At 42.0% G+C, this 18549-nt stretch overlaps 1 protein-coding gene across 10 annotated transcripts in view; it reads right to left on the minus strand.

The window, feature by feature from the left end:
• IL12RB2 (interleukin 12 receptor subunit beta 2) overlaps positions 1 to 18549 on the minus strand; it is a 79494-nt gene that overhangs the window by 34405 nt on the left and 26540 nt on the right. For all 10 annotated transcript variants that reach the window (XR_009050080.1, XM_057716827.1, XM_057716837.1 and 7 more), the window contains 2 exons: positions 11916 to 11995; positions 654 to 873 (listed from right to left, as the gene is read on the minus strand). Coding sequence is in view for 9 of the 10 variants with exons in the window: in XM_057716827.1 (XP_057572810.1) it covers positions 654 to 873; positions 11916 to 11995 (300 nt within the window). In the remaining variant the exon portion in view is untranslated. The remainder of the gene's footprint in view (positions 1 to 653; positions 874 to 11915; positions 11996 to 18549) is intronic.

Consider the following 18549-nt stretch of genomic DNA (forward strand, 5'->3'; position numbering starts at 1 on the left):
GCTAATGATCTTGACATGAAAAACTTCTATAATACAGAGCTTGAGAAATAGCTTTAATATCTGTTTTCTTGACAAGTTATGGGCTTTTATCCTGACAAGTTAGTTTTCAGAGGATGCAACTATAAAATGTGTATAGCTAGTTGGGAAGTTTTCAGTGTAGATAATTGGATACATATCTAAATTTGTGTAATAAAGAGCTGTATTAGAGCAAAAATGTGCTATAGTTCCATTACAGACAGAATTTTATTTTAATACTATTGATTTTAAAACATGTTTTGACTACAGGTATGCTTTTTCTAGAACTTGACAACACATATTATTCTTGCTTCTGGAAAAATTAGCCAGATATTCGTGTTCAATTTAATGTAATGAATATTTCCTTACCTGATATTTATTAAGCACCTGCTATGTATTAGTCTCTGCATTTAATCTCACAATGACCTGCAATTCTGGTAATATAATCCCTAGTTTAGATAGGGGGAAATTGAAGCTCTGAGGTGTTAATTCACTTGTCCAAGGACACTCACTGACTGTTGACTCCAAAGTCTAAACTCCTGCACTACTCATACCAGACCCTGAGCTGGACCTGAGGGAGATAAGAGATTAGTAAGACGATTTCCTACAGGCAATGTTAAAGAAAATTTGGTACTTACCTGCCCCACACAGGTCCGTTATGTTAATATAAGTGGGCAGGGAACTGCCTTTTGAGTTAGCTGCAGACACAGCCACAGCCCAGTTCCCAGTTCCGGGAATGACCCAGGTCCAGGAGGTGTGTTCTGTGATGTTCTGTAGTATGGCTTTCCCCTCTGCTACCTCCTGCAAGGTCACTCGATAGTGGAGGATTTTTCCTCTTGCCTCTGATAGACTCAGATTCTGCAACAGAGCACATCTACTTACTATGTACTCTCAGACAAGGCCACTGGATGCTCTATGCTAGGACCTCATGACTGTCTGCAGCAGACGGCTACATCAAAGTGATCTTTTTATTTATATCTTCTCATCTTCATTGCACACTTTTATGCCTCCATCCAGCCCTGCCACTTAGAAAAATCACCAGTTAACATTTTTTTAAAGCTAATTCTTAAAAACACATTGATTTTCCTTTCTTGCTTTAACATAAAACTTCTTAATAGTAGACAACTCAATTACAGTCAATGGAACAAGTGAGGGATCTGAACTCAGAAGACCTGGGTTTGAGTTCCAGCTCTACCAAGCATCAGCTGTGTGACCCTGGGCAAGGCATTCAGCCCCTCTGAGTCTCCATTTCCACATTTGTGAAACACACACATGTATGTATTTTTATATAGAAAGTGCAGTGCTGCTCCTGAAATCAAAAACAAGATTTTCAAGAGCTAAACTAGTAAAATCCATACATAGTGAATTGGATTAGCCATCTGTGCTGGGAAACTAAGACACAGCTTATAAATGTGTGACTAACAAGTTTTGGAACTGCAAGAGTTCCAATTGAGATCGTTTGGGAACAATCCCAGAAAGTAAGCAGAAAACTAATTATTTGCATTATAACCCTGTTTGGACAAGGACCATGGGAAACAGACGCATTAGAAATGGAGAGTTGCCAAGGCCTGCTCCATGCCTAGTGCAGGGAGAGAAAGGCATTGCTCACCAGACTTAAGCATCACAGTTTTCTTAGCAAGACTCCTCCTTCCATGGGGTGTGGGGTAGCCTCAAGCCACTGAACGACACACCTTAGGACTGGCAAATGCCCCTTTCTCTGGTTCCCTGCTCCCTAAGCAATCTTCTAATAATTTGGTTTCCTGTGCTGTTTATCTGTCAGGAGAGGCTGGGCTAACATGAACATCTGGTTCACTTAAAATTTGTATCTTTCACTTTAAGTGAAAAAATTGGCCTTCTGACTATAATTTGGCTTCTGAAATAATTAGCATGCTGGGAGAAGATGTTCCTGTCTGCTGATTCAAGCCTTCTGGTTGGCTCAACAGCTGCAATTCTCACTATAAATTAATGCATGAACATCCAGCTTTTATATTTCAGGCTCTGGGAGCTTGAATAATGCAGGTCATGTCCCAGGTGCCCTTCTGGACCCACAAGGCCCAAGACTGGATCATAAACAACAGCCAACGCACTGGGTGAATGCCATGTTGCTTGGGGCACTTTTGGGTGCACGTTCACCTTTCCTTAGAAGACGTCCTCTGTCCTGGCAAGAGCCAAGAGAATGCTGCACATGTCCATCACAGCCAATCTCAAAGGCCCATTGTGTGGATTAAAACAAGTGAGTGCTTTTGACATTGTGATGTATTGAACTGTTATTAATAAATATCCCCTTTGTCATAGGAGAAAAAACAAGATAAATGAAAGCAAAAGCTGGCTAGGGAAGGCAATTCCCTCAGCTATCATTCCATCTTTCCCTCCTGGTCTCTTCTGCAGCTCCAGAGGGAGGACTGTCACCCCCATCCCAGGCACTCTCATCCAAAGGCACTCCCCAAGAGTTAACTGAGCTCACAACACTCCCCATTCTTGCCAGGGACCCAAGGGGCAAATAGGGAAACAGCCTGTATTACCACCCTCTCACTGTCCTTCACGGACACCTCAGCAATCTCGTGCAATCCAATGGTGGAGTGCTGACAGAAGGGGGGAAATGGTAAGTCTTCTTGGGTCCCACAAACCTACCTAGAGACCTGCTGTGGAATTCTAGCTGATCCCAGTGATCTAGTAAACAGAGGGGTGGGTTGGAAAGATGAGTGAAGGTTCCCAGAGGGCAGCAAAGGGCCTGGATCCACCTTGCATTTTCTCTTCATATCCCATATTTTTGCGTTGTAAATATCAGTGAGAAGGTAAGCATGGGGACAAGGAGTTAGACAAACAAATATGGTATTCCTTGAATTATGCTTGTATAAAATGTCAAGCTCAAGTTTGGGATAAAGGTTAACATCTCTCAGATAATTGGTCTCCTTAACCAAACTGGAAAATGAGCCTAACTTGTCTAGCAGGGTCCACAGGATAAAAGATTCAATGAGTTCAATGAGCCAAAGCGAAAACAGGTATTTAGCCAGCAGGGAACTCAGTCTCCTGAAGCAGCTGAAAACAGTGTGATTAGGTTGGTTAAAAAAAACAAAACAAAACAGTAACATCGAGTTTGCAAGTCTTGTATATAATCCATCACCCCTGGATTACACCTGGCCCTGATGGAATGGAATATCATCGCAGAACAACAAAACAGGAAGGGATTCTACTGATTAACAATTAATTCAGTGTTTCATTTTTATCAATGGGGAAACTAAGCCCCAGGGACATGAGATGACTTGCTTACGGCCACTCAAGGGACAGATGGAGGGGCTGAGAGTGGAATCCAGGGCTCCTGACTTCTGGACTCGTGACCCCCTCCACTCTCACTCGCTGCTCCTTCTATTGTCATGCCTGAGACAATGAACTGGTGAGTACGAGCGCCATGTTGCACAGTTGGATCCCATTCACCCTCTGGCCCAGAGCTGCAAAGCAACTGATGTGGAACATCAACATTGGGCATGAGGTCAGCAATTTGGGGAGGGTGGAGATTCAGAATTCTTTTATTCCAGCGCCAACAGGCCCTGAGTCAGAAGTAGAGAAGCTCTGAACCAAGAAGAATCTTGGCCTGAGGAGCCAGCTGGCTTTTCTCAAATAAACTCATTTTTGCTCTAGTGTTTATTTGGGTGGGTGAGAAGGGGGAATCTATCATTTATTCGGCCATACCATGAGTCAGGAGTTTTACATCTATTGTCACATTTATTCCTTATAACTCCCCATTCTGATGAGGGTGCTAAAGCTCAGAGAGAGGTTAAGAAACTGACTCAAGAAGTCCCCCCAGAAAAGTGATGTGAGATTTTAGTGCGCCCCCTGGTGGATGTGAGAGAGGAAGTTGATATCCAGACGGCGTCTGGGGTTCCTGGGAGCATCTCAAAGACAGGGTACTTCTTGTCCCTTCTTGGGCAGTGCTGACAGTGGGTTTCAAGCCAGTGGTCCTACTGTCGTTGTCACCCTCTTCTACTGGTAAGAATACACTCAAAAGGAAAAGCTGTCCACTGCCTCTTTCCCTTCAGTTTTCTTTCTGCTCTGTCCTGTGGAAAATGATCTAAACTTAGTGAACTTAGCCTTTCTGACTTCGGTTTGTCTGAAGAAGAGAGTGAACAGCTTCCTCATAAACCATTATAAGAATTCTGCTGCCTGAAAAGGCTTTCAGCATCAAAAATAACTTGGTGAATGTAATCTAAGAGAGGACAAAGTCTGATGCATTTCAGAATGCAGTGCTTTGTTTTTGAACTATATTATAGGAAAGGTGTTTCTGTGAATTGATAAATCATTTTCTCTTAGACTTAAAGAAAAACTGTTGTGTAATATTTTACTTGTGAACTTCCCTGATGCACATAATAAATTTTTAAAAACTGTTAGAGCTTAGCCTATATCAAAGAAGAGAGTCTGTAATCAAGACCCCTTGGAAAGCTGGGGAGTTTGAACACTTACTAGTCACAGCTTTATCTGCGAAGGTTTTGGGGTTTTTTTCTTTTTTTTTTTCTGGAACACTGCTGACTTGGTTCTTGTTATTGGGGCAGATCTTTTGCTTTTCCGCTCCACCACCTACTAGCCATGTGACCTTGGGCAAGTTATTTCACCTCTTTGAGCCTCAATTTTCTCCTCTGTAAAATGAGGATAATTCTATGTGTAGCATAGGTTTATTGGAGGATTCAATGAGCTAAAGGAAGTAGACTGTTTCAAAAGAGTGTTTGATGCACAACAAATGTGAAGACACTTGATGGGTACTCTTCTCTCACTTACTCTAATATAAAAATCATTATAATTGGCACTTTTCCCATCATACTCATATGGCTCTTCTCTTAATCTTGACCTGGCTTATACCACAGCTCTCTATGGAAGTCTCACCAACATTATACAGTTGATTACAAAGTATATACAATTTGTGGGTTTAAGTCTGGGTACCTTGACTTCAGAACTTACGACTGCCTTCAGCAACCCCAGTCCAAAGTGAAGACAATCCTCACCTGGAAGTTTTAAAAATCATTGTACTGGAAATTTCTATCTGTGGCTCTGTCTTCCCTCTAGCTGTCGCTTCATCTTTGCATCCTCAGTGTCATGCACAAGGTTTGCCTCCTAACGACAACCTAGCAAACACTTCACAATTCTCTCATTAATTTTCAAATCAAAATCATGTAGTATATACTATTATTATCTGCACTGTGCTCATGAGGCAAGTAAGGCACAGAGAGGTTAAGCACTTTGCTCAAGAACACACAGCCAGTAAGCAGTAAAGCTGGAACTTGAACCCAAGTAACACAGCTGCTGTATCTGGAGGATGAAGTCTTAATTGCTGTCACGCTGGCACTCAGTAGACATTCCCCAGGTGTTCTGCTACTCTGAACTGATTTAACTGATAGTCATACCTCCTGGTAGTTACCCTGGCATAACGATTTCTATCTTGTTTTACAGCTAGAAAACAGCAAAATAATGGAAACTTTTTAAGAGCAAAGCTTTAACTCCCCCTCCATCTCTGTTTTCTGTCTTCTGTTAATTCTCTGCTACTTACTCTTATCTTTGTCACCGACCACATTCTGCTATTCAACCCAAATTCCCTGCATTGCAGCTGGTATAGTATGTGTGACTAGTAAGCTAGGGAAAGCAACCTGTTCTGTCTGAAAATATCTCTAGAAATGCTGTGCCAGCCTGTGATGGGACAGGGTTGGGAAAGGGAAGGAGAAGAGAGTTGAATACTGCAACAAAACTAATCTTTCCATCTGCTGCTTTTGTATTTAAATATTGATTCTGAGGTTGGATACCTCCTCTAATTATATAAGGGCCTCAGGTTCCTGGCAGCCAGTTTTCTCTGGGGATTTACAATAGACTTTTGTCCTCCATCAATATAAACCAGATTACAAGTAATACTTTCTACTTTTACTGTATCCCTTTCATATGAGGAGGCCAAAGAATTCATCCCTTCAGTGCACTGTGATACAGGTTGGAATATTCTTCGTTCACCAAAGACAAAGACAGGGAGAAAGAGACCAAGTGAATGTATTGAAGAAGCTGCTTCTGGTCTCAACGGTCCGAGGCTGTGCTGTAAACTGGTGTATGGGGCTGGCTCTTCTCTCTTTCTTTTTGCCTTTTATGGTTTGAAGGTAGCTGTTTATCAAAATGAATTACTTCACTGAACAAGTGAATATAAAACACCCAATCTTTTCCCTGCCTTTGGAACCAAAAGTTTCCTTATCTCTCCTCTGTCCTGCCTGTGAAGGCTCAGGGGCCTCGTCATCCACTACAGGAGAGCTGTGCAGCCCTTGAAATGAGGCTATCCTGACCTGAGACGGGCTGCTATCTGGAGGGTGAGCTCTTGGCCCTTGTGCCGTACTGGCGCTAAGTAGACACGGCAGTTGTCAAAGACATGGTAGGAAAAAAAGAATGTAAAATAGCTCATGAATAATTTTTAAATCGATTTTACATGTTGAGATGATAACATTCCAGATATATTTGTGTTAAGTAAAATGTATTATTAAAATTAAGTCCACCTGTTTCTTTTTATTTTCTTAACTGTGGCTACAAGAAAGTTTTAAATTATGCATGTGGCTTGCATCTGTGGCTTGCTTTATATTTCGATGGGATAGCGTTTCACTAATGTGATTCTTCACATGCCAAAGCCATGTCCCCAGGGGGTCTCCTGCCAAATATTCTCCCACCCTTGTCCTGACTAACTTGTTCTTCTGGGGAGCGCCAGTATTACCTTCCTTTTTTTTAAGAGTCAGAAAACTTTAATAACACCTAGACAGAATCAACACTAACAATTCAAGGGGAAGTTTATACATGATATTTTCTAAAGCTTTTAAATATTCCAAAAGATTTTATCCTTAAAATTCAGTTGAAACAAACAGGCGCACAGAAACTTCACCCTATTTAACCCTCAGCAACTGGACTGCTGACTCACTTTACCCACACCTCCAAATCCTTCCAACCAATTAAGAAACTAAAAAGCAGAAACTCACATGGCATTCTGACTGCCAGGCCTATCTTTCGATGTGTAGACTCTCCTATCCCCTTTGCCCACCCCTCCCCCCCCTCCATGCTCCATCTCTGTAACTGCAGTGACTCGCTTGCTGCCTGAGCTCCACTCCGTTCTATGGTTCACGAAGTCAGTCAGCAGCATAGAGAATGCAAGATGCTGAAATCTGCAGTACCACCTTCTGAAAGGCCCTCTTGACTCCTCACCCCCGCCCTGCCTGGTCACTGTCCCCCCAGCTGAGCCGTGAACCCCTTTGTAACACCTGAGTGCCCTTGCCCTCCCCTCTGCTATTTCTGTCCTCCTGCTGGACTACAAGCTCAGGGATATGGAGCCTGGACCTGGCTTGTTCGCTTCCATATCCCTGCATGCAGCACAGGCTCTAGGCCTAAAAAGGGGCTTTAATGTATTTGTTTGGTTAAAGAATAAATGAATGAGTGAGTGAATGGAGGAGTGAATTTAGCTCCATCTGCACACAGGTATTTCTCTTCCAGACCCACAGCCTAAACTACTATTTCAGAAAGTTTGTGATTCACCATGATAGAGACAGTGAGAGGACTCTGAAGAAATTTACAGAAGAAGCTGGAAAGGTTAATGTGGCTTTAACCCATTGTCATATCTTTTCATACGTCATCCACATATACATCTGAGGTGATTTTCTTCTTAAAGGATAGAAGCTGTATTAACTGAAGGAAAAGCGTACTGGAATCACAGATTGAAATGCTTGGTCAAAGCAAAGGAAATGATATGAAAGTTTGCACAGAAGAAGGTGATAGAGGGAATCTGAGGGAGAATATATGACCAGTCCTCCACCCCGTGAAGGGATCTAACCCAACATTGGGGCTGCTGGTGACAGAGCAACATTTTCTACCTGTTATCGAATTTACTGTTTTAATAATACCCAGGTGTTTTTGCTTTATTCACAGATCAGGTTCTACTTTTTGGCTTCAACATACAAAGTATTTTTTCTCTTAAAAGCAACTATGGGGACTTGCCTGGCAGTGCAGTGGTTAGGACTCCGCACTTTCACTGCCAGGGGGCGCAGGTTCGATCCCTGGTCGGGGAACTAAGGTCCCCAGTGCCGTGTGGTATGGCCAAAAATTTAAAAATAAAAAATTTTAAAAAGCAACTATGGCAAAAAATAATACAGGATATTTTTGAGGAGATGCAGCTTTTAGGAGAAACCAAGGTATGGGAAAATTAGTGACCACGTGGGAACCAGAACAGAGGTCTCCTTTACCCTCAACACACTCACACACTCACATTCATAAACACACACACAGAGATACTTGCATTCACACACATTCACAACCGCCCCACACCCACACACATTCACCCACACCCGTACCCACAGATACCACACACTCACAACTTCAGGCTCACTCGCTGCGATGGTGACTCACGTGTTGGAAGGCAACACCTAATGTGATGGTGTCAGGAAGTGGGGCCTCTGCGAGTTGATTAGGTCAGGAGGGTGGGATTAGTGCTCTCTGAGAGACCCCAGAAGGCTGCTTAGCCCCTTCCTCCATGTCACCGTGTGAGGATACAAGAGAAGTCTAAGTCTGTGACCCAGAAGAGGGCCCTCACCCAGCCATGCCGGTAGATGGATCTCAGACGTCCAGTCTCCAGAACTGTGAGAAATTGATCTCTGTTATATATAAGCCCCTGGTCTATGGTATTTTATTATACTAAGACACTCACATACATGAATAACATCCATGCCCGCACACACACACATACTCACATATACACACCCACACACTCACATCCCTCACACATACAAAACTCACACGCATGCACACACACAACACACATGCACACACACCACTCCATACACGCACACTCACACATCCTCACCTCCGCCCCCCCCCCCCCCCCGCCCCCACGCACTGGGGCTGTACCCATTCAGCACCAAGTTGCTCTCCTCTAGTGTAAACATCCTACAAAAATGAAAGGTCATCTCACATTTCCCCAGCTGCAAGAGAAAGCCGCTCTCTCTGTGTTCACAGGCTGACGGGGTTTTACTTGGGGCTTCCTTTGGTGCCAAAGCCCAAAATTCCCCTCTGCAGTGGTGGGGTGTCCCTCTCATCAGGTTTCCCAGTACTGATCAAAATAAAAAAAAAATCACCCACCGCACGCATGTCTTTGCTTCCTTTCCCCAGTGAGGTCTGACTGGGGCTCCACCGCAAAGCACCTGATCGGGCTGCAGCGTTTCTTTCTAGCCTGAGGTTTAGATGAGTTCCTGTGTCACAGCACTGCCCTGTCAGCTCCCAAGCCTGCCTGAGGGCAGCAAGAGGAATCCCCAGGAGTGGGAGAGGGGTGGTTCCAAACAGAAGGGCAGTATTCTGCCCAGGAAAGGCTCCCAGCAGCAAGCACCACGTTATAGAAATCCTCTCTTGGGGAATCACTTCCCCTCCCTAGACCTCAGTTTCCATGTTAGTAAAGCAACTGCTGGAACTGTGTGCTGCTCAAATGTCGTTTGGCTCTAGAGGTCTGGGATTCATGGTTCTGGGGTCCAGAGCAAGACTGCTCATCTCAATAACTCCAGTCGGGGTTTAATTGCCACTCCCAGGTGGGTGCCTGTTTAGGGCCTCTGAAGAAACCCAGGATTCAAGAGACAGGGACCTGTAATGACCCTGTAAAACTGAATCCTGGATTCAACTTTCCTTTCTCAGGCTGGACAATCACTGAAAGTTTGGAAGGTGCCCTGTCATGACTACCATTTGGCCCAAGATTGTAGAAGCTTCTAGCTTTTACATTTTTGGTTTCTTATTCAAATCAGTTCCAGTCCAAAGCATCCTTCTTGGGCCCACAATTCTGGCCCCACAAAAGGAAAGACTTTCTAACATATTGATAAGAGATGCCATCAAGGCATGGGCTGCCTCCAAAGCAGTTCTCCCTGTCCCAGAAGGTCCTAGCAGAGACATCTGTCTGTTCTGGCTGGACTGGGAGCAATGTTTATGAGAGAAAAAGCGTGGACTAGAAGAGCTTTAAAGCCCCTTTGAATTTCAAGATTTCATTTTAGAACCTAAGCTTTGTGAGGAATAGGGACAAGATCAAGATGAGCAACAGAGGGGAATCTGGATCTGCAAGCTTGCTAAGCGTTACCTGTGGCTAACAAACAGTGACTGCGACTTTGCTCTGATGCTGGTTTCAGGGTACCCTGCTCATGTCTGTTTTAAATTCTCTTTGTGAAAGTGAGGAACACAGCTATAGCACCGGGTGTGCTGCTTACACTGTTGGGGTAAAAACCATGATGCAGTACCATTTAATTTTTCTTCGGTGGCCGCAGTGATTTTTCTAGGTTTGTGTCTTCTCATTTACTGGACCCCACGATGGTCATGTCAGCTCTGCGGAAACCAGGATCGTTACCCTCATTCTACTGAGAGCAACCCCAGAGCAGAGAGGAGTGAAATGGGACCAGAACAGCATTTTTTTTCAGATGACTGTACAGGACATTTTGGAAGGAGGGATCTTTATGGGAGGGAGAATTTTGGATTTAACCAGTTGCTTACTTGTGAAAACCAATAGCCAGGAATCAAGCTGGGTTCTTCTATATTATTTACAAATTATGGCTGCTCCAAATGCCTTGCTTGGAGAATAATTTTGCTGTTAAAAATGCTTTAAGATAAATTTTAAGCTTCAGTTTTAGTTTCAAAGTGAAGAACTTGATTATGACTCACCAAGCTATTTATAGCAGTCTCCACTTATACCAGACATTTTGTGTGAGAGAGAGAGAAAGAAAGGGAAAGAGGGAGAAAGAACTCATTGCTTAAAACTAAAGAAGATTGCAATGATCAATAGCTATCATTCTAACCTCATCAGAGGACTTTATTACTCTGACCTCTGGTTTCATGCTCATCAGCTTCATAATTCCAAAACTGTTTATTTAACCTTAACCTGAAGACGTGTTGTAAAAAGGATGTAGGTTTTGGGAATTAAAACCTCTTCTTATGAACATGCCAATCAGTAGCTCAATTTAAATAGTATTTATTTATTTTTTTTGCAGGGGACAAAGATGAGTCATACTGTAGCAGAAAGAGCTTTGGATGGGGTTTCAGGCCCAGCTCTGCACTTTGTAGGTGGGTGACTTTGGGAATAACCTCCTTTTTCGAACACTCAGTTTTCTCATTTGTTAGTGGGGATATCAGTGTGTATTTCTTAGGGTTTTTGTAAGGATTAAGTGAAGTGATAATGCCAGCTTTCAGCATGTTGTAAAACTTTTACCTTCTGTAATAGCAATAGGCCTCACTGTTTTCAAGTGTTCAGTTCACCACTGTTTTACTACTATTCCTGAGCAAGGGCTGCTTTCTCTTCCTATTCCTATTTCCTACTATTGTTAGTGTTCCTGAGGTAGAGCACGTTTCTTTCCACCCTTCCCCTTTTCAATGACCACAGAAAATATATTCCTAAATAACCACATCCACAGTCTTAATTTTCCCCAAAATGAATGAGGGAGATGGCATGGTCGCTGCTGGGCATACTGTATGTAGGAGGGGGTAGGGGTGGCGCAGAGGAGACGAGAATCAGAAGAGAAGGCATAGTGAGTGGGGTCAGAGGGTGCGCATGCCTGGGGATGGGAGGGGACCTTGATCCAACTGGAAGTGAGTGAGGAAAAGAAGTGATTGTGTGGAGGCAGGAAGTCAGAGTTCTCACCCTTGTCTGGGAAAAGTAAATGACACAGGCAAGTATCCTGAGGATGTGGCTGAGAAAATGAGCTCCAACAGCGTCTCTGAAGTTGCACTTCAAAGCCGCTACGCAAACAGAAGGTCTTTTTCTGGCCTCGAAACTTATCATCCAAAATGTAATTCTCTTCATATGTCCATTATATCTCAGCAAAAACAAAACAAAAAACCCCAAGTATGTAACTCTCCTGAATTTTAAGTGGGCACTGCAAACTTACCTTCCAGAAGAGAGAAATCTGTTGTCTACTGTAGTCAATGTGCTGTCTCATGTACCAGACATCTAACATCCCAGTAGGCTCTGTGTTGAAAGGGAAAAAACCATAGTTTCATAATATACATATATATATATGCACAATATAAAAACTTTAAAAGTCAATTGATTATTGATTAAATGATTCTGGAAGTGTATGATTATAGGATTATTTCAATTTTCTTTGTGTCCCAGTATTTTCCTTTTTCTTTTGTTAAACAATGAACATGTTGGATCATAGAAGTCAGAAAAAAACAAGGTTACTTTAAAATCAAATTTGTAAAAATGACAGGGGGGAAATTACATTCTTAACTTACTCTTAAAACATGTATTAGTAAAACAACTCAGAGAAAGTACGTGTGGTTAATTCTTTTTTATTGGAATGCAGAAAGAATTCTCAACAGAAAAACAGACATAAATCATGAGGGAAACATTTTTTGATCCCGTAAAAATACAAAACACAAACGATGCACTCTGTGTTCATCTCCATTCCTGAACTTATGCTGGAGTATAATTATTTGGTTTTATGATTACTAGACAATAATCTAAGGAAGCCTATCTCATTCATTCTAACACTCCTTATACCTAGCACAGTGCTTAGAATGGAACAAGCTCCCAATTCTTTGTTAATTGATGAATAAGCAAATGAACAAACTAGGCAATATTACCTACTTGATGCTGAAACACAGGCTGAACTAGTAAAAGAAATAACCACCAATCCATAAGATAATGGCCAAACATGACCTAATTTAATTTGAGAAAGTCAATCGAACATACTCGAAAAGAAACTGAATAATCAACTCCTGTGTCTAAGAGTGTGTGTGTGTGTGTGTGTGTGTGTGTGTGTGTGTGTGTGTGAGTGAGTGAAGTAGTTTTATTTCTCCCACTGTCACATTTGTTTTGATTTACAGCCAGGGCTGGAATCAATAGAAGCAATCCCTGAAAACAGGCTTCAACTGCACTAACCTTACTTGTGTAACAGCGACACTCAGAGTATATTAGGGTGAGGCTATCTTGAGGTTTCTTCTGGAGCAGCAAGTTCCATTTAACCAGATGGAAATTTCCAGAAAACTAAGTCCTACCTGGATAGCAGAAGACAAGTAGCTAGAGAGGGGAGAAGAGAAAGAAGGACAGGGAGGGAGCACATGTTCCAGCACATCTTATGCGCAGGCCCTGTGGGGCCCCTTCAGTTACATCATCAGCCCTGTGACGCACTAGCTTCAGTGCAGTGGTTAAAGTGTGAGCTCCAGAGCCAGACCGTCTACGGGCTAATCCCGGCTCTGTGATCTTGAACAAATGCTTACCGTGTCCTCAAGCCAGGTTTCTCATCTGTCAAATGAAGACATTAATTCTACACATCAGATGGGGCTGTTGTGATAATTTAAATGAACGGAAGAGTGCTGACACATGGTAAGCACTCAGTAAATTTAGCTGCTGTGTTTTCGTCATTTGAAAACCGAAGGGCCGGGAAATTAAGGAACTGGATCAAGTTTCCAGAACTAACCATCCGAGAAGCCAGGCTCTGAACTCAGCTCTTTTTTATCAGGTAGCCTGTGATCTTTGCTCTGCACCATGCCGTTGCCTGGCTCTGTGAAGGCTTATGATTTCTCTATAAAACTTACATCCTCCATCAGGTACAACTCTTTCTATTCTCTTCCTTTGTCACTTCCTCTTCCTGCCTCTCTCGCCTTCGTCTCTCTCTTTTTATTTCTAAACATTCACTTCTTTTCTTCCCCCTCTCTTCCCACCAGTGGTAGCATTTACCCTTGCAGTAGGACTTAGAGGTAAGAAATGTGTACAGAAGACATTCTGAAAGTGCTCTCAATCCTTCAGGATTACAGGGACCCAGGAGTCAAGCTCAGAACTTTTTTTTCCTGCTAGTGCAGATGCAAAAAGGAAGAAAGCACAGGCAACGGAAGGAAAGGGGTTTGACATTTATTAACCACCTACCATGCATCAGGTAATCTTTGGACACTTTATATGCATGATCTCAATCCTCATGCAAGGCAGAGGGTACATAAGATTACACCTGCTTTGCAGCTAAGGACAAGGAGGTTGACAAAGGTTAAATGATTTACAAAAACCGTGGAGCTAGTAATGGCAAAGCTAAGAGCTGAGTCCAGGTCTTGCTGTCTCCAAAGACCCTGCTTGTCCATTACAGTTCACCATGTTGAGCAAACATCTGAACAGTCCACAAACTAGATAATCCAGACATTGACACATAATTAGGATTTGGAAACTTGGGTGTTTTCAGTGTCAAAGCCAGTTGACATGTTCCATGGTGCTAAATGTCTTCGGTTAACTGCACACTTGTAAGAAATTTAAAGGGAACATTCATTGCCTCATTGCCACTCCTTGCCTCTACAACCTACAGATTATTACAGAGCTAAGAATCAAATTCTAGAGTCATATTTTCTTCAAAGGATAAACTGCAAATGAAGCTGAAATTTTAACAGTGCCCACCTACAGCGTAAGCCTCTATGGGAGAGAAATCATTCGCTGAATCTGTATGAGTTTCAAAGTGTAAAATTTCATGACCAGGAAGGTCAAACCATTGCTGCTTAAAGCAATGTAAGAACTAATATTAGAGAGAATCTTTGGCATTCACCTGTCACGAAACCACTTAAAGTCCTAACCTCAGTTATCTAACAAAAGGCAGATAAAACTATTCTAGGCAGGTGAGAAAAGGAAAGTCAAAGGCCCATTCCAAGTGACAAAAAAAGGATGGGCACAAATGATTAAAAACACGAATATTGAGAAACAGAATTCAGTTCGCCTGAGATGAACGTACCTTCAACGTAAAGGAAAAAAAAAATGTAGGGTTCAAGAGGAGGGAGTCACCAATATGAAAAAAGAGGACAACTTACATTAAGCAGAAGTTTGATCTAACTGACCTAAGTGACCTCATGGGTTCTTTCAACTCTAAATCGCATGATTCCAGGACTCTATGAAACAGTACATGTGGTAAGTAAATCAGGGCCCAGCCATGTGCTGCTTCTGAGATCAGCACCCATCTCTGAAGCCAAGGCGAGTGCAAGGGCGTGGACAAGAGCAATTGAGTTGCGAGTGGAAAGTAATCCCTCTACAGAGGTTTTAGCAGACAGTGGAGGGGAGTAGAAATTATCTTCAGGACCAGTGAAAATGGAGAATTTAACACAAACTAAATAGGGAAAAGGTATATCTTGAGAAATTTGAACCCATGAGAATATTTTGGTCCAAACCATGCTCCAAGCAGGGCAGATAGAGATAAACCATTCACTGCCTTGGCTCCTCAATGTCCACTTTTTGGACTGTGATACATTTCCCTAAATCTAGTTTCAAATAACTCAAACAGATTTACAAACACCAACTCATTTAAACAAGCTTTTTAGCGGTAGGCTCTTGCCTTTAGACATCACCACCTGCTATGTCTCCACGGGAAGCCCTACACATACTCCCACCCTTCCTCCTCTTTGATAACTTTCAACACTTGGTTCACTCCTTCCACTCCTTTCTGTCACTATTTTTGGCAGCTAATCCACACGGGTGTTCCTTGCCAATGACTGGGACTCTGCTCACTTCCAGTGATCTGATTCTCTTGACTGATGCCTTTGCCTCACATTCCACTGAGCAAAAGGAAGCAATCAGACAGGGATTCCCTAACCTTTCCACCATGAAAATTTTCAAACTTCCCCATCAATTCCCTAACACAGCACCCCTACTGATTTTACTGTGGATGAAGCATCCCTACTTCCATCAAAGACCAACCCCTTAACTTTAGTTCTGGATCCCATCCTCTTGCTTTATCAAGGATCTCTCTCCCACCATTATCCCACTCCCCATATCAGTTTCTCCCTCTCTGCGTGGCCCTATCATCACCGTGCAAATATACTGTGTTGTCTCTGATCCTAAAAACAAAAACAAACAAGGAATTTCTTAATAGCACATCCTGCTTCGGCTACTGCCCAACATTGCTGCTCCCCTTCACAGAACTTCTTGAAGAGTTGTGAATTGTCACTGTCTTTATCCCCTCACCTGACATTCACTCTCAACCAATGCCACTTGGGATTCTGTCCCCATCACTCTTCCGATGCTGCTCCTGGTTGGCAGTGAATGTTGTTTTGTCAAACCTAATGATCACGTCTCTATTCTTGTTCCATTGGGTTTATTGGCAGCATTTGACATAGATGAATTCTCTACCATTTTTTTTTAAAGAAACATAATCTTTCAACATCCAGATCACAACTAAAGAGCTTATTTCTTAACAGAAGCAGGACTGTTTCCTCTATACTAAAATCAATGGAGGCATCGTGTTTAGAGTGCTGATGGGGAAAAAAGTGAGTTGCAAAAGATTACATGCAGCATATGATTTTGATTAAGCTCAAAAACAAGCAAAACTAATCACTTTTTAGAAATACTTACATTTATGAAAACTATGAGCATGACACAAATGCACAATCCAGGATAGTGGCTACCTCTGGGGAAGTGTGAGAGGGTAAGAATACATCAGTAATTTTTATAGCATTTAAGTTGAATGATGGGTTTGTAAATGTTCATTTTTTGTTGTTAAGCTTTGTCATGAGAAAGTCGCTTAAACTAGGATATTCATAGCAGCAATGGAAGGAATGAATAAAATTTGAATATATTTAGGAGAGTCAACTGCTGGTATGAAGGGATGGGAGAAAAGGAGAATTTAAGGATAATTTCTACATTTTTGACTTGAATAACTAGGAATATGGTGGTGTTATTTACCATCATAGGAAAAATTGAAAAAGAGGCATTTTGGAAGCATTTTGCTTTAAAGAAAAAATAAAAGTATCCGTTTAGGCTATATAAGGTTTAGGATATCTGTTGACATCTAAGTGAAGATATAGAATAGGTGACTGGAACACAAATCTGAAGTTCTGGAGAGAGTCCAGGACAGAAACTATATTCTTTCTCTCTCTCTATCTCTTTACCTACCTATTTAGTTTTAGAGCCATGAGACTGAGTGAGGTCAGTTGGAAAAAGAAGGAGACCCAATATAAAGCACTATAGATTGATATTAAGAAGAGAAAGATGGCCAGCAAAAGAGACCAAGAAGAACTAGCCAACAGGGTAGAGTAAAAACAAAAAACAAGAGATTTCACAGAATTCAAGAGAATCAAGCACTTCCAGGAGGAAATAGCTCTTTTCTTCTCCTGCAGTAACCTTGGAGACCACATGTTTCAGAGAGAGGAAGGCTGCAAAATTCCCTTTGGACTTTGCAGTTTTTTCTTGGTGTCATCTCTTCCAGGGATCTTCCCCTAATGTTCCAAGATAGACTGAAAGCTTTTGAATCTGAGGATCTCATTGATGATCATTGTGTCTGAGCACGTGGCATAGTTCCTGATATACACACATTCCTCACAGATCATCCAGAGGAGTGTTTCTCCCCCCATTGGCTTCTTTTGGATGGTTTCATGGAAAGTATTTCTTCCCACCGGGGTGATACCATCTTATCAAATAATTAAACTTAGGCATTTACTTCTTCCAGGGTAGGTGTTGGGCTTAGAGGAGACCACAAGAAGAAGAAAAGAGGGTAGGGACACTCATTGAATCTCAAACATAACATTTTCCCTCTAATGAAAATGCTTGTAAGCAAGTCCCTTTAGAAGGTAAAGAAACATTCATTCTCATTTCTCCAAGCATTAGGCAAAAAGATGCAAGTATGATACTTTCAAGTTTAGCTAGTTTAGGAGTCAGCAAACTGTGGTCCATGGACTAAACCTGGCTGGTTCCCTATTCCCTCTTTTGGTATAGGCAGTGAGCTAATAATAATGGTTTTCACATTTTTAAATGATTGAAAACAAATCAAAAGAAGAATCATTTTTAGTTAAATGAAAATTTTATAAAATTCAAATGTCTATGCAAAAATGAAATTTTGGACATAGCTTTGTCTATGTATTTGCATACTGTCAATGGCTGTGATAACAGCAAATTTTAGTAGTTGTGACAAGGATCATACAGTCTGCAAAGCTGGAAATATTTACTATTTGGACCTTTATAGAAAATGTTTGCTGACTCCTAAGCTAGACTTACTATCTTGCTTGCAAGATGGTAAAACAACCTCTAGTTGTTCACACCTAAAAGTTCAAGATCACAAATGAGTGAATAATTGTCTAGCTTCTCAGTGTGCAGATGGGTGGCTGCAGCTGGTAGCCCTGCATTTTCTCCCTCTTTGGGCATCTCTCACCAATCACCTATGCCATCACCATCATGGGGGAGGACTTCTCCTTTACTGCTCTGGCACTAGTATGAGCATTTAATACTTCCTTTATTAATTGTCCACAGTCAAGTTTAGCAAGACCAAACACATAAATAAGACTTTGAAAAATGGAGAATGAACAGACAGAAACACCTAATTGATAATATAGCTCTAAGGAATGGCTCATTCATCTTTATTTTGGAGTCTCCTCCTGGAGACATTGGAAACGATGAGAGAGTACCTTCCCCCAACAGCTGGGCATATTCTCCCGCATGTTTGGACACCATGAAGCCCAAATTAAGACCGTTTTCCCACTAGAAGCAAAATATGATTGCTCATTTTCCAGTATCAGGCCCACATCTGATGGATACTGATTGCTGGACTGTCCTCCTAAATA

The sequence above is a fragment of the Hippopotamus amphibius genome, chromosome 1 (assembly GCF_030028045.1).
Source record: "Hippopotamus amphibius kiboko isolate mHipAmp2 chromosome 1, mHipAmp2.hap2, whole genome shotgun sequence".
NCBI classification, from domain to species: Eukaryota; Metazoa; Chordata; class Mammalia; order Artiodactyla; family Hippopotamidae; genus Hippopotamus; species Hippopotamus amphibius.